Source organism: Taudactylus pleione, unplaced genomic scaffold (assembly GCF_031769625.1).
Source record: "Taudactylus pleione unplaced genomic scaffold, aTauple2 ptg000598l, whole genome shotgun sequence".
Taxonomy (NCBI): Eukaryota; Metazoa; Chordata; class Amphibia; order Anura; family Myobatrachidae; genus Taudactylus; species Taudactylus pleione.
Window position 1 is genome coordinate 447,469 of NW_028285000.1, and position 15,828 is coordinate 463,296.

A 15,828-nucleotide genomic window follows, 5' to 3' on the forward strand; every position below is an offset into this window, starting at 1 on the left:
GGTGCATGATACATTACTTTATGACAGGTGTATGATACATTAATGTATGACAGGTGCATGATACATTAATGTATGACAGGAGCATGACACATTACTGTATGACAGGTGTGTGACACATTACTGTATGACAGATGTATAACACATTACTGTATGACAGGTGTGTGACACATTACTGTATGACAGGTGTCATTACTGTATGACAGGTGTGTGACACATTACTGTATGACAGGTGTGTGACACATTACTGTATGACAGGTGTGTGACACATTACTGTATGACAGGTGCGTGACACATTACTGTATGACAGGTGCGTGACACATTACTGTATGACAGGTGCGTGACACATTACTGTATGACAGGTGCGTGACACATTACTGTATGACAGGTGCGTGACACATTACTGTATGACAGGTGCGTGACACATTACTGTATGACAGGTGTGTGACACATTACTGTATGACTGGTGCGTGACACATTAATGTATGACAGGTGTGTGACACATTACTGTATGACAGGTGTGTGACACATTACTGTATGACAGGTGTATGACACATTGATGTATGCCAGGTGTGTGACACATTACTGTATGACAGGTGTGTGACACATTACTGTATGACAGGCGCGTGATACATTACTGTATGACAGGTGTGTGACACATTAATGTATGACAGGTGTGTGACACATTATTGTATGACAGGTGTATAACACATTACTGTATGACAGGTGTATGACACATTATTGTATGACAGGTGTGTGACACATTACTGTATGACAGGTGTATAACACATTACTGTATGACAGGTGTGTGACACATTATTGTATGACAGGTGTATAACACATTACTGTATGACTGGTGTATGACACATTAATGTATGACAGGTGCATGACACATTAATGTATGACAGGTGCGTGACACATTACTGTATGACAGGTGTATGACACATTAATGTATGACAGGTGCATGATACATTACTATATCACAGGTGCATGACACATTAATGTATGACAGGTGCATGACACATTACTGTATGACAGGTGTATGACACATTAATGTATGACAGGTGCATGACACATTACTGTATGACAGGTGTGTGACACATTAATGTATGACAGGTGCGTGACACATTACTGTATCACAGGTGCATGACACATTACTGTATCACAGGTGCATGACACATTACTGTATGACAGGTGTATGACACATTACTGTATGACAGGTGCGTGACACATTAATGTATGACAGGTGCATGATACATTACTGTATGACAGGTGTATGACACATTAATGTATGACAGGTGTATGACAGGTTTATGACAGGTGTATGATGTGTATGACAGGTGTATGACAGATGTATGACAGGTGTATGACACATTAATGTATGACAGGTGTATGACACATTACTGTATGACAGGTGTGTAACACATTAGTGTATGACGGTGTGTGACAAATTACTGTATGACAGGTGCGTGACACATTAATGTATGACAGGTGCATGATACATTAATGTATGACAGGTGTATGACACATTAATGTATGACAGGTGTATGACAGATGTATTACAGGTGTATGACACCTTAATATTTGACAGGTGTATGACACATTACTGTATGACAGGTGTGTGACACATTACTGTATGACAGGTGTGTGACACTTTAATGTATGATGGTGTGTGACAAATTAATGTATGACAGGTGCATGACACATTACTGTATGACAGGTGTATGACATATTACTGTATGACAGGTGCATGACACATTACTGTATGACAGGTGTGTGACACATTAATGTATGACAGGTGCGTGACACATTACTGTATCACAGGTGCATGACACATTACTGTATCACAGGTGCATGACACATTACTGTATGACAGGTGTATGACACATTACTGTATGACAGGTGCGTGACACATTAATGTATGACAGGTGCATGATACATTACTGTATGACAGGTGTATGACACATTAATGTATGACAGGTGTATGACAGGTGTATGACAGGTGTATGTCACATTAGTGTATGACAGGTGTATGATGTGTATGACAGGTGTATGACAGATGTATGACAGGTGTATGACACATTACTGTATGACAGCTGTGTGACACATTAGTGTATGACGGTGTGTGACAAATTACTGTATGACAGGTGCGTGACACATTAATGTATGACAGGTGCATGATACATTAATGTATGACAGGTGTATGACACATTAATGTATGACAGGTGTATGACAGATGTATGACAGGTGTATGACACATTAATGTACGACAGGTGTATGACACATTACTGTATGACAGGTGTGTGACACATTACTGTATGACAGGTGTGTGACACATTAGTGTATGATGGTGTGTGACAAATTACTGTATGACAGGTGCATGATACATTACTTTATGACAGGTGTATGACACATTGATGTATGACAGGCGCATGATACATTACTGTATGACAGGGGTGTGACACATTACTGTATGACAGGTGTATGACACATTAATGTATGACAGGTGTGTGACACATTACTGTATGACAGGTGTATGACACATTATTGTATGACAGGTGTATAACACATTACTGTATGACAGGTGTATGACACATTATTGTATGACAGGTGTGTGACACATTACTGTATGACAGGTGTATAACACATTACTGTATGACAGGTGTGTGACACATTATTGTATGACAGGTGTATAACACATTACTGTATGACAGGTGTATGACACATTAATGTATGACAGGTGTATGACACATTAATGTATGACAGGTGTGTGACACATTACTGTATGACAGGTGTATGACACATTAATGTATGACAGGTGTATGACACATTAATGTATGACAGGTGTGTGACACATTACTGTATGACAGGTGTATAGCACATTACTGTATGACAGGTGTGTGACACATTAATGTAGGACATTTGCATGATACATTACTGTATGACAGGTGTGTGACACATTAATGTATGACAGGTGTATGACAGGTTTATGACACATTAATGTATGACAGTTGTATGATACATTACTGTATGACAGGTGTATGACACATTAATGTATGACAGGTGCATGATACATTACTCTATGACAGGTGCATGATACATTATTGTATGACAGGTGTATAACACATTAATGTATGACAGGTGTATGACACATTAATGTATGACAGGTGCGTGACACATTACTGTATGACAGGTGTATGACATATTAATGTATGACAGGTGCATGATACATTACTATATCACAGGTGCATGACACATTAATGTATGACAGGTGCATGACACATTACTGTATGACAGGTGTATGACACATTAATGTATGACAGGTGCTTGACACATTACTGTATCACAGGTGCATGATACATTACTATATCACAGGTGCATGACACATTACTTTATGACAGGTGTATGACACATTACTGTATGACAGGTGCGTGACAAATTAATGTATGACAGGTGCATGATACATTACTGTATGACAGGTGTATGACACATTAATGTATGACAGGTGTATGACAGGTGTATGACAGGTGTATGTCACATTAGTGTATCACAGGTGTATGACACATTACTGTATGACAGGTGTGTGACACATTAGTGTATGACGGTGTGTGACAAATTACTGTATGACAGGTCCGTGACACATTAATGTATGACAGGTGCATGATACATTAATGTATGACAGGTGTATGACACATTAATGTATGACAGGTGTATGACAGATGTATGACAGGTGTATGACACATTAATGTATGACAGGTGTATGACACATTACTGTATGACAGGGGTCTGACACATTACTGTATGACAGGTGTATGACACATTATTGTATGACAGGTGTATAACACATTACTGTATGACAGGTGTATGACACATTATTGTATGACTGGTGTGTGACACATTACTGTATGACAGGTTTATAACACTTTACTGTATGACAGGTGTGTGACACATTATTGTATGACAGGTGTATAACACATTACTGTATGACAGGTGTATGACACATTAATGTATGACAGGTGTATGACACATTAATGTATGACAGGTGTGTGACACATTACTGTATGACAGGTGTATGACACATTAATGTATGACAGGTGTATGACACATTAATGTATGACAGGTGTGTGACACATTACTGTATGATAGGTGTATAGCACATTACTGTATTACAGGTGTGTGACACATTAATGTATGACATGTGCATGATACATTACTGTATGACAGGTGTGTGACACATTAATGTATGACAGGTGTATGACAGGTTTATGACACATTAATGTATGACAGTTGTATGACAGGTGTATGACAGGTGTATGACACATTAATGTATGACAGGTGTATGACGTGTATGACAGGTGTATGACACTTTAATGTATGACAGGTGCATGATACATTACTGTATGACAGGTGTATGACACATTAATGTATGACAGGTGCATGATACATTACTCTATGACAGGTGCATGATACATTACTGTATGACAGGTGTATGACACATTAATGTATGACAGGTGCATGATACATTACTGTATGACAGGTGTATGACACATTATTGTATGACAGGTGCATGATACATTACTATATCACAGGTGCATGACACATTAATGTATGACAGGTGCATGACACATTACTGTATGACAGGTGTATGACACATTAATGTATGACAGGTGCTTGACACATTACTGTATCACAGGTGCATGATACATTACTATATCACAGGTGCATGACACATTACTTTATGACAGGTGTATGACACATTACTGTATGACAGGTGCATGACAAATTAATGTATGACAGGTGCATGATACATTACTGTATGACAGGTGTATGACACATTAATGTATGACAGGTGTATGACAGGTGTATGACAGGTGTATGTCATATTAGTGTATCACAGGTGTATGATGTGTACGACAGGTGTATGACAGATGTATGACAGGTGTATGACACATTAATGTATGACAGGTGTATGACACATTACTGTATGACAGGTGCGTGACACATTAGTGTATGACGGTGTGTGACAAATTACTGTATGACAGGTCCGTGACACATTAATGTATGACAGGTGCATGATACATTAATGTATGACAGGTGTATGACACATTAATGTATGACAGGTGTATGACAGATGTATGACAGGTGTATGACACATTAATGTATGACAGGTGTATGACACATTACTGTATGACAGGGGTGTGACACATTACTGTATGACAGGTGTATGACACATTATTGTATGACAGGTGTATAACACATTACTGTATGACAGGTGTATGACACATTATTGTATGACAGGTGTGTGACACATTACTGTATGACAGGTGTATAACACATTACTGTATGACAGGTGTGTGACACATTATTGTATGACAGGTGTATAACACATTACTGTATGACAGGTGTATGACACATTAATGTATGACAGGTGTATGACACATTAATGTATGACAGGTGTGTGACACATTACTGTATGACAGGTGTATGACACATTAATGTATGACAGGTGTATGACACATTAATGTATGACAGGTGTGTGACACATTACTGTATGCCAGGTGTATAGCACATTACTGTATGACAGGTGTGTGACACATTAATGTATGACATGTGCATGATACATTACTGTATGACAGGTGTGTGACACATTAATGTATGACAGGTGTATGACAGGTTTATGACACATTAATGTATGACAGTTGTATGACAGGTGTATGACAGGTGTATGACACATTAATGTATGACGTGTATGACGTGTATGACAGGTGTATGACACATTAATGTACGACAGGTGCATGATACATTACTGTATGACAGGTGTATGACACATTAATGTATGACAGGTGCATGATACATTACTCTATGACAGGTGCATGATACATTACTGTATGACAGGTGTATGACACATTAATGTATGACAGGTGCATGATACATTAATGTATGACAGGTGCATGATACATTACTGTATGACAGGTGTATGACACATTATTGTATGACAGGTGTATAACACATTACTGTATGACAGGGGTATGACACATTAATGTATGACAGGTGTATGACACATTAATGTATGACAGGTGCGTGACACATTACTGTATGACAGGTGTGTGACACATTAATGTATGACAGGTGCATGATACATTACTATATCACAGGTGCATGACACATTAATGTATGACAGGTGCATGACACATTACTGTATGACAGGTGCATGACACATTAATGTATGATAGGTGCATGACACATTACTGTATGACAGGTGTATGACACATTAATGTATGACAGGTGTATGACACATTACTGTATGACAAGTGTGTGACACATTAATGTATGACAGGTGCGTGACACATTACTGTATCACAGGTGCGTGACACATTACTGTATGACAGGTGTATGACACATTAATGTATGACAGGTGCATGACACATTACTGTATGACAGGTGTATGACACATTAATGTATGACAGGTGCATGACACATTAATGTATGACAGGTGCGTGACACATTAATGTATGACAGGTGCGTGACACATTAATGTATGACAGGTGCATGATACATTACTGTATGACAGGTGCATGACACATTAATGTATGACAGGTGCATGACACATTAATGTATGACAGGTGCATGACACATTACTGGATGACAGGTGTGTGACACATTACTGTATGACAGGTGTGTGACACATTAATGTTTGACAGGTGTGTGACACATTACTGGATGACAGGTGTATAACACATTACTGTATGACAGGTGTGTGACACATTATTGTATGACAGGTGTATAACACATTACTGTATGACAGGTGTATGACACATTAATGTATGACAGGTGTATGACACATTAATGTATGACAGGTGTGTGACACATTACTGTATGACAGGTGTATGACACATTAATGTATGACAGGTGTATGACACCTTAATGTATGACAGGTGTGTGACACATTACTGTATGACAGGTGTATAGCACATTACTGTATGACAGGTGTGTGACACATTAATGTATGACAGGTGCGTGACACATTAATGTATGACAGGTGTATGACACATTAATGTATGACAGGTGCATGACACATTACTGTATGACAGGTGTGTGACACATTAATGTATGACAGGTGCATGACACATTACTGTATGACAGGTGTGTGACACATTAATGTATGACAGGTGCGTGACACAGTAATGTATGACAGGCATATGACACATTAATGTATGACAGGGGTGTGACACATTACTGTATGACAGGTCCGTGACACATTAATGTTTGACAGGTGCATGATACATTAATGTATGACAGGTGTATGACACATTAATGTATGACAGGTGTATGACAGATGTATGACAGGTGTATGACACATTAATGTATGACAGGTGTATGACACATTACTGTATGACAGGGGTGTGACACATTACTGTATGACAGGTGTATGACACATTATTGTATGACAGGTGTATAACACATTACTGTATGACAGGTGTATGACACATTATTGTATGACAGGTGTGTGACACATTACTGTATGACAGGTGTATAACACATTACTGTATGACAGGTGTGTTACACATTATTGTATGACAGGTGTATAACACATTACTGTATGACAGGTGTATGACACATTAATGTATGACAGGTGTATGACACATTAATGTATGACAGGTGTGTGACACATTACTGTATGACAGGTGTATGACACATTAATGTATGACAGGTGTATGACACATTAATGTATGACAGGTGTGTGACACATTACTGTATGACAGGTGTATAGCACATTACTGTATGACAGGTGTGTGACACATTAATGTATGACATGTGCATGATACATTACTGTATGACAGGTGTGTGACACATTAATGTATGACAGGTGTATGACAGGTTTATGACACATTAATGTATGACAGTTGTATGACAGGTGTATGACAGGTGTATGACACATTAATGTATGACAGGTGTATGACGTGTATGACAGGTGTATGACACATTAATGTATGACAGGTGCATGATACATTACTGTATGACAGGTGTATGACACATTAATGTATGACAGGTGCATGATACATTACTCTATGACAGGTGCATGATACATTACTGTATGACAGGTGTATGACACATTAATGTATGACAGGTGCATGATACATTACTGTATGACAGGTGTATGACACATTATTGTATGACAGGTGTATAACACATTACTGTATGACAGGTGTATGACACATTAATGTATGACAGGTGTATGACACATTAATGTATGACAGGTGCGTGACACATTACTGTATGACAGGTGTATGACACATTAATGTATGACAGGTGCATGATACATTACTATATCACAGGTGTATGACACATTATTGTATGACAGGTGTATAACACATTACTGTATGACAGGTGTATGACACATTACTGTATGACAGGTGTATGACACATTAATGTATGACAGGTGCATGACACATTATTGTATGACAGGTGTATGACACATTACTGTATGACAGGTGTATGACACATTAATGTATGACAGGTGTATGACACATTACTGTATGACAGGTGTATGACACATTAATGTATGACAGGTGCATGATACATTACTGTATGACAGGTGTATGACACATTATTGTATGACAGGTGTATAACACATTACTGTATGACAGGTGTATGACACATTACTGTATGACAGGTGTATGACACATTAATGTATGACAGGTGCATGACACATTACTGTATGACAGGTGTATGACACATTAATGTATGACAGGTGTATGACACATTACTGTATGACAGGTGTGTGACACTTTAATATATGACAGGTGCGTGACACATTACTGTATCACAGGTGCATGACACATTACTGTATGACAGGTGTATGACACATTAATGTATGACAGGTGCATGACACATTACTGTATGACAGGTGTATGACACATTAATGTATGACAGGTGCATGATACATTACTGTATGACAGGTGTGTGACACATTAATGTATGACAGGTGCATGACACATTAATGTATGACAGGTGTATGACACATTACTGTATGACAGGTGTATGACACATTAATGTATGACAGGTGCATGATACATTACTGTATGACAGGTGCATGACACATTAATGTATGACAGGTGCATGACACATTAATGTATGACAGGTGCATGACACATTACTGGATGACAGGTGTGTGACACATTACTGTATGACAGGTGTGTGACACATTAATGTTTGACAGGTGTGTGACACATTACTGGATGACAGGTGTATAACACATTACTGTATGACAGGTGTGTGACACATTATTGTATGACAGGTGTATAACACATTACTGTATGACAGGTGTATGACACATTAATGTATGACAGGTGTATGACACATTAATGTATGACAGGTGTATGACACCTTAATGTATGACAGGTGTGTGACACATTACTGTATGACAGGTGTATAGCACATTACTGTATGACAGGTGTGTGACACATTAATGTATGACAGGTGCATGACACATTAATGTATGACAGGTGTATGACACATTAATGTATGACAGGTGCATGACACATTACTGTATGACAGGTGTGTGACACATTAATGTATGACAGGTGCATGACACATTACTGTATGACAGGTGTGTGACACATTAATGTATGACAGGTGCGTGACACAGTAATGTATGACAGGCATATGACACATTAATGTATGACAGGGGTGTGACACATTACTGTATGACAGGTGTATGACACATTAATGTATGACAGGCGCATGATACATTACTGTATGACAAGGGTGTGACACATTATTGTATGACAGGTGTATAACACATTACTGTATGACAGGTGTATGGCACATTACTGTATGACAGGTGTATGACACATTACTGTATGACAGGTGTATAACACATTATTGTATGACAGGCGTGTGACACATTATTGTATGACAGGTGTATGACAGGTGAATAACACATTATTGTATGACAGGCGTGTGACACTTTACTGTATGACACTTTACTGTATGACAGGTTTATGACAGGTGTATGACACATTACTGTATGACAGGTGTGTGACACATTACTTTATGACAGAAGGGAGCTGATTTGATTAATCGAGTACATCGAAAGGCGTCTGAACTGCTCGCAGTGCTTGTGGTTGGATTTTCCTGCAGCAATCATGCGAGCAGTTCAGGCTAAGAGACAACCAAGTGACGTGGTCGTTGACGCTGCTTTGTTAATTATGCACACCCTTAAAACGCCCGTTTTGACTGTTTGGCACGCCTGCGTTCGGATCTCCACTCCCCATTTTCAAGCACCTTCCCCTGTTACCACCCACAAACGCCTCATCCTGTCACTCAAATTAGCAGGCACTTGCTATTTTGCGAGCGCTCGATTTCCGATCGCACTGACTGGTTGGCACATGCGCATTACGACCCATACGCATGCGCAGATGTGCGAACATCGCTCGGAGCGAACGAGCGGCCGCTTACGAGCGCCTCTGAATCAGGCCCTAAGTCCATGAAAAACAGACGTCCGAGCACTTTCTTGGATTACGCTGCCTAAACCATTACAGATATATCACAACAATGGACTTTATTTTATACCATGTTTAGATTGATACATATTATCCGGTTTCTCCTGAAAAATTTATGTAACCCCTGTTTACTGATACAAAATGTCAGTTTTTCCCTCTTATTACCGTCACTATTTCATGAAAAACGAGTTCAATTCCTGGTAAGAGTCTGCTTTAGCATCACATATATACACACGCATAAACACACCTCCATACATACACGTACACATACATACATACATGCACACCCATGTATACACACACATAAACACACCTACATACATACCTACATACATGTACACATACAAACATGCACACCCATGTATACACACAAACACACCTACTTACATACATGTACACCCGTGTATACACACACATAAACACACGTACGTACGTACGTACGTACATACCCGTGTATACACACACATAAACATACGTACATGCATGTACTCATACATACATACATTACACATACAAACATGCCCACCCATGTATACACACAAACACACCTACATACATACATGTACACATACATACATACATGCACACCCGTGTATACACACGCATAAACATACATACATACATGTACACATACAAACATGCCCACCCATGTATACACACAAACACACCTACATACATACATGTACACATCATTACATACATGCACACCCGTGTATACACACGCAAAACATACATACATACATACATTTACACATACAAACATGCACACCCATACACACAAACACACCTACATACATACATGTACACATACATGTACACCCATGTATACACACACATAAACACACCTACATACATACATACATGCACACATACATGCACACCCATGTATACACACACATAAACACACCCACATACATGTACACATACAAACATGCACACCTGTGTATACACACAAACACACCTACATACATACATGTACACATACATGTACACCCATGTATACACACACATAAACACACCTACATATATACATGTACATACATACATACACATACAAACATGCAAACCGATGTATACACATATAAACAGATACACACACATACACATGAGAAAGTAAATTTATGTATAAATCCATGTGGACATCTTACTCCCATGTCATGTCTGTAGTGGTGTCACATGACCCATTGTGAGCGTTTGCTATGATGAAGGATATATTGCAGTGTTAGGCACAACCCCAGGCCATGCGGCGCGCATTCCCATACGCTGCGACCACAACCGCAAAGCCAGGTAACCACAGCTTGTCCCAATTTGTGGCCAACATTGAAAGGTATATCTATATGTATAATTCCAGAGGTTCTCAAACTTTGCCATTACAGTCCAGATATTGCCCATTGAAGGTGTGTGGCGCTCCACGTAATGTACGTCACATAGCCGAGACTCCCGTGGCCCTCTCACATTGTAGCTCTGCCCTGGTCCTGAGTCACGATCATTTTTCGTACGGTAAAAACGTGACTTTCCCGCAATTTTTCTTTCGGCCAATTAAGTTATCCTCCGTTTTTACAGCACAAAAAATTCCCCCGTTTTGGGCGAAAACACAGAGGACCCGGGATAAGTTCGTGGAACCATGTGTTTTTGTGATTGCGGCCGCAAAAATAAAAAAAATGCCACTTGTCGGGGGTTTTGTTTCACCTGCCATCGGGGTGGTAAAAAAACATCCCTGATGGTGCCGGCTTGCTGTCAGTATCCCAGTACACAATGGAGTGTGCTGGGCTGCAGTGGGACGAGGGGCAGCAGTCTCCTCTCCTTTCCTCTAGGGGGGGTGCGATTACACTGATCGTGGCCCCCCTGGATCTGCCCCTGCCTGAGGGGATCATAGAGTCCCTCTACTCAGTGCTACCATTTTTTTTTTCCCTTTGGGGGGCGAGGCCACGCCTCCAGTGATTAGGCCGTGTCCCCGATAAGTCCCGAGTCTTCGGGGCTAATTGAATTATCCTGGGGAATGAATTAGCCGGCTGTAAAGTACCGCGGCAAACTGATTCCCCCCTATATCACCTACTGTCCTACGTTATTCCCCCTGATCCTTCTCGTTCTTTCGCCCTGGTTCACGCATGTGCAGAATGCAAACCGCGGCCAGCTATGAGCGAACGCTTCTTAGTGTCCGGGTCTGAATCAGGTCCTTTGTCTCATAGAATATTAAATGATCCCTACAAATACAAATAAAGGAGGGATCTGCACTTGTCCATCAATAGGTATTAGAACGTAATGGTATGCAGACAATATATCATGACAAACTCAAATCAGGCCAAAATAAATATATAAATATTTAACTCACATTCATATGAAACAAATATAAAACTGCAATCTCCAAATCGCTTCTACAATATCAACGTGCACAGACACTGGATGCTTGTGAGCTCTCCAATATTCAGTGAGTGACAATGATGGGTATTAATAGTTGGGTTTTAACTATGTGGTAATGATACAGCCATATGTATAGTATATCCAATCTGGAACACTCCTGCATTCAATCTAAATTGTCTGGATTTACATTTGGGGGGGGGACATATTAGCAGAATGCCTCCAGCTGTGTATGAGCAGCAAGTTCCAAAAGTCTGGATGACTAAAGGTTTCCACCTTGTAGTGTGAAACAATTGGCGTTGGAAGGCAATGTTCTAATGGTAACATGCAGGATGGGCACAGATCCAGGGACCAACACAGACCCAACAAACCAATAGTCTAGTAGGGAACAATAAACATGAAAGACTATGCTTTAGCCATTACGCGTTTCATCCCTTGGAAAAAGTCAAACGCGCCTGTCATTAAATATTTTGTTTGCCGTTCCGATTAGTATTGATGAACATGTGCAGAACTCCCTTTTGGTTTTTATGGTGTCAGATATGGAGCATTGGGTAACACACATCCATTCTTGTCATCCAAATACACTGTGCAGTTATTTCATTATTTGTTATAGAATTTTGCACATCAGTTAATTTATTAGAAGCCTCGATCCTTGTGGATTAAATCCATTGTCCATACAAACCACTGAAATTGTGGCTACCTTCTCCGAGCAGACGGCACCTTTTGGGCCAAGATTTGCTTTTTCCTTAACCGTGATTTTTTTCTCCCTCAAAATTTAAATACGGTTCTTCAGCTTCTCCTCTGTGCTCTGACAAAGCCATTTAGTCATTCACTGCGACCCTAATATCTACAACCGCGTATTATCCCAAGCGCTCTCATTCTTCTGTGCACATGGTCGGTGCGCTGTATTGTGAGTTGCCCCAAGATGTAGCATCTAATGTATGGCAGTAGCCTATTATGTGACAGGAGGTAAGTTGTCTTTCACATGAAGGTAGGTTCTTCCGATGCTTCTCCTAGAGGAAGGTAGGTGGTTGTGAAGAGCACTGTGATCACTGCTTCATCTTCTTTCCCTTGTGGTCTTTCCTAGGATGAGCGCAATCAGATCCTGATGGCCTATCTGTGGATCCGACAGGTTTGGTTTGATGCCTACCTGCGCTGGAATAAGGATGATTATGATGGGCTCGATACCATCCGTATACCTAGCAGTTATGTATGGAGACCTGATATAGTCCTATATAACAAGTAGGTCGGATGGATGTTGAGAGTCATCAGTTTGATTCTTGTCATTTTTCCAGCCTGGGTCCAGGCAAAGACTTCTCCTATGTCACCATAATGATTGCAGGCCCTTATCTGGTTGCCACCATATGCTCCCAATGCAAAGGATCTAACTGTACCATGTAACTACAGAGCCGGCCTCTATAACTGTACCATGTAAATACTGAGCCGGCCTCTATAACTGTACCATGTAACTACTGAGCTGGCCTCTATAACTGTACCATGTAACTACAGAGCCGGCCTCTATAACTGTACCATGTAACTACAGAGCCGGCCTCTATAACTGTACCATGTAACTACTGAGCTGGCCTCTATAACTGTACCATGTAACTACTGAGCTGGCCTCTATAACTGTACCATGTAACTACTGAGCTGGCCTCTATAACTGTGCCATATAACTACTGAGCCAGCCTCTATAACTGTACCATGTAACTACTGAGCCAGCCTATATCCCTGTACCATGTAACTACTGAGCCAGGCTATATCACTGTGCCATATAACTACTGAGCTGATGTCTATAACTGTACCATGTAACTACTGAGCTGGCCTCTATAACTGTACCATGTAACTACAGAGCCGGCCTCTATAACTGTACCATGTAACTACAGAGCCGGCCTCTATAACTGTACCATGTAACTACTGAGCTGGCCTCTATAACTGTACCATGTAACTACTGAGCTGGCCTCTATAACTGTACCATGTAACTACTGAGCTGGCCTCTATAACTGTGCCATATAACTACTGAGCCAGCCTCTATAACTGTACCATGTAACTACTGAGCCAGCCTATATCCCTGTACCATGTAACTACTGAGCCAGGCTATATCACTGTGCCATATAACTACTGAGCTGATGTCTATAACTGTACCATGTAACTACTGAGCTGGCCTCTATAACTGTACCATGTAACTACTGAGCAGGGCCTCTATAACTGTACCATGTAACTAATGAGCTGGATTCTATAACTGCACTACATAACTATTGAGTCGGCCTCATAACTGTACCATGTAACTAGTGAGCCAGCCTCTATAACTGTACCATGTAACTACTGAGCCGGCCTCTATAACTGTACCATGTAACTACTGAGCTGGCCTCTATAACTGTGCCATATAACTACTGAGCCAGCCTCTATAACTGTACCATGTAACTACTGAGCCAGCCTATATCACTGTACCATGTAACTACTGAGCCAGGCTATATCACTGTGCCATATAACTACTGAGCTGATGTCTATAACTGTACCATGTAACTATTAAGCTGTCCTCTATAACTGTACCATGTAACTACTGAGCCAGTCTCTATAACTGCACTATATAACTACTGAGTTGACCTCATAACTGCACTATGTAACTACTGAGCCAACCTCTATAACTGTACCATGTAACTACTGAGCTGGATTCTATAACTGCACTACATAACTATTGAGTCGGCCTCATAACTGTACCATGTAACTAGTGAGCCGGCCTCTATAACTGCACTATGTAACTACTGAGCCAGCCTCTATAACTGCACTATGTAACTACTGAGCCGGCCTCTATAACTGCACTATGTATCTACTGAGTCAGCCTCATAACTGTACCATGTACCTACTGAGCCGGGCTTTATAATTGTGCCATATAACTACTGAGCCGGCCTCTACAACTGCACGATATAACTACTGAGTCAACCTCATAACTGTTCCATGTAACTACTGA

General features: G+C 40.2%; 1 protein-coding gene across 1 annotated transcript in view; it reads left to right on the forward strand.

Moving 5' to 3' along the window:
* Positions 1–15,828, forward strand: part of CHRNA10 (cholinergic receptor nicotinic alpha 10 subunit) — an 85,239-nt gene that overhangs the window by 24,706 nt on the left and 44,705 nt on the right. The window contains exon 2 of the mRNA XM_088453879.1: positions 13,948–14,102. Coding sequence (XP_088310005.1) covers positions 13,948–14,102 — 155 coding nt within the window. The remainder of the gene's footprint in view (positions 1–13,947; positions 14,103–15,828) is intronic.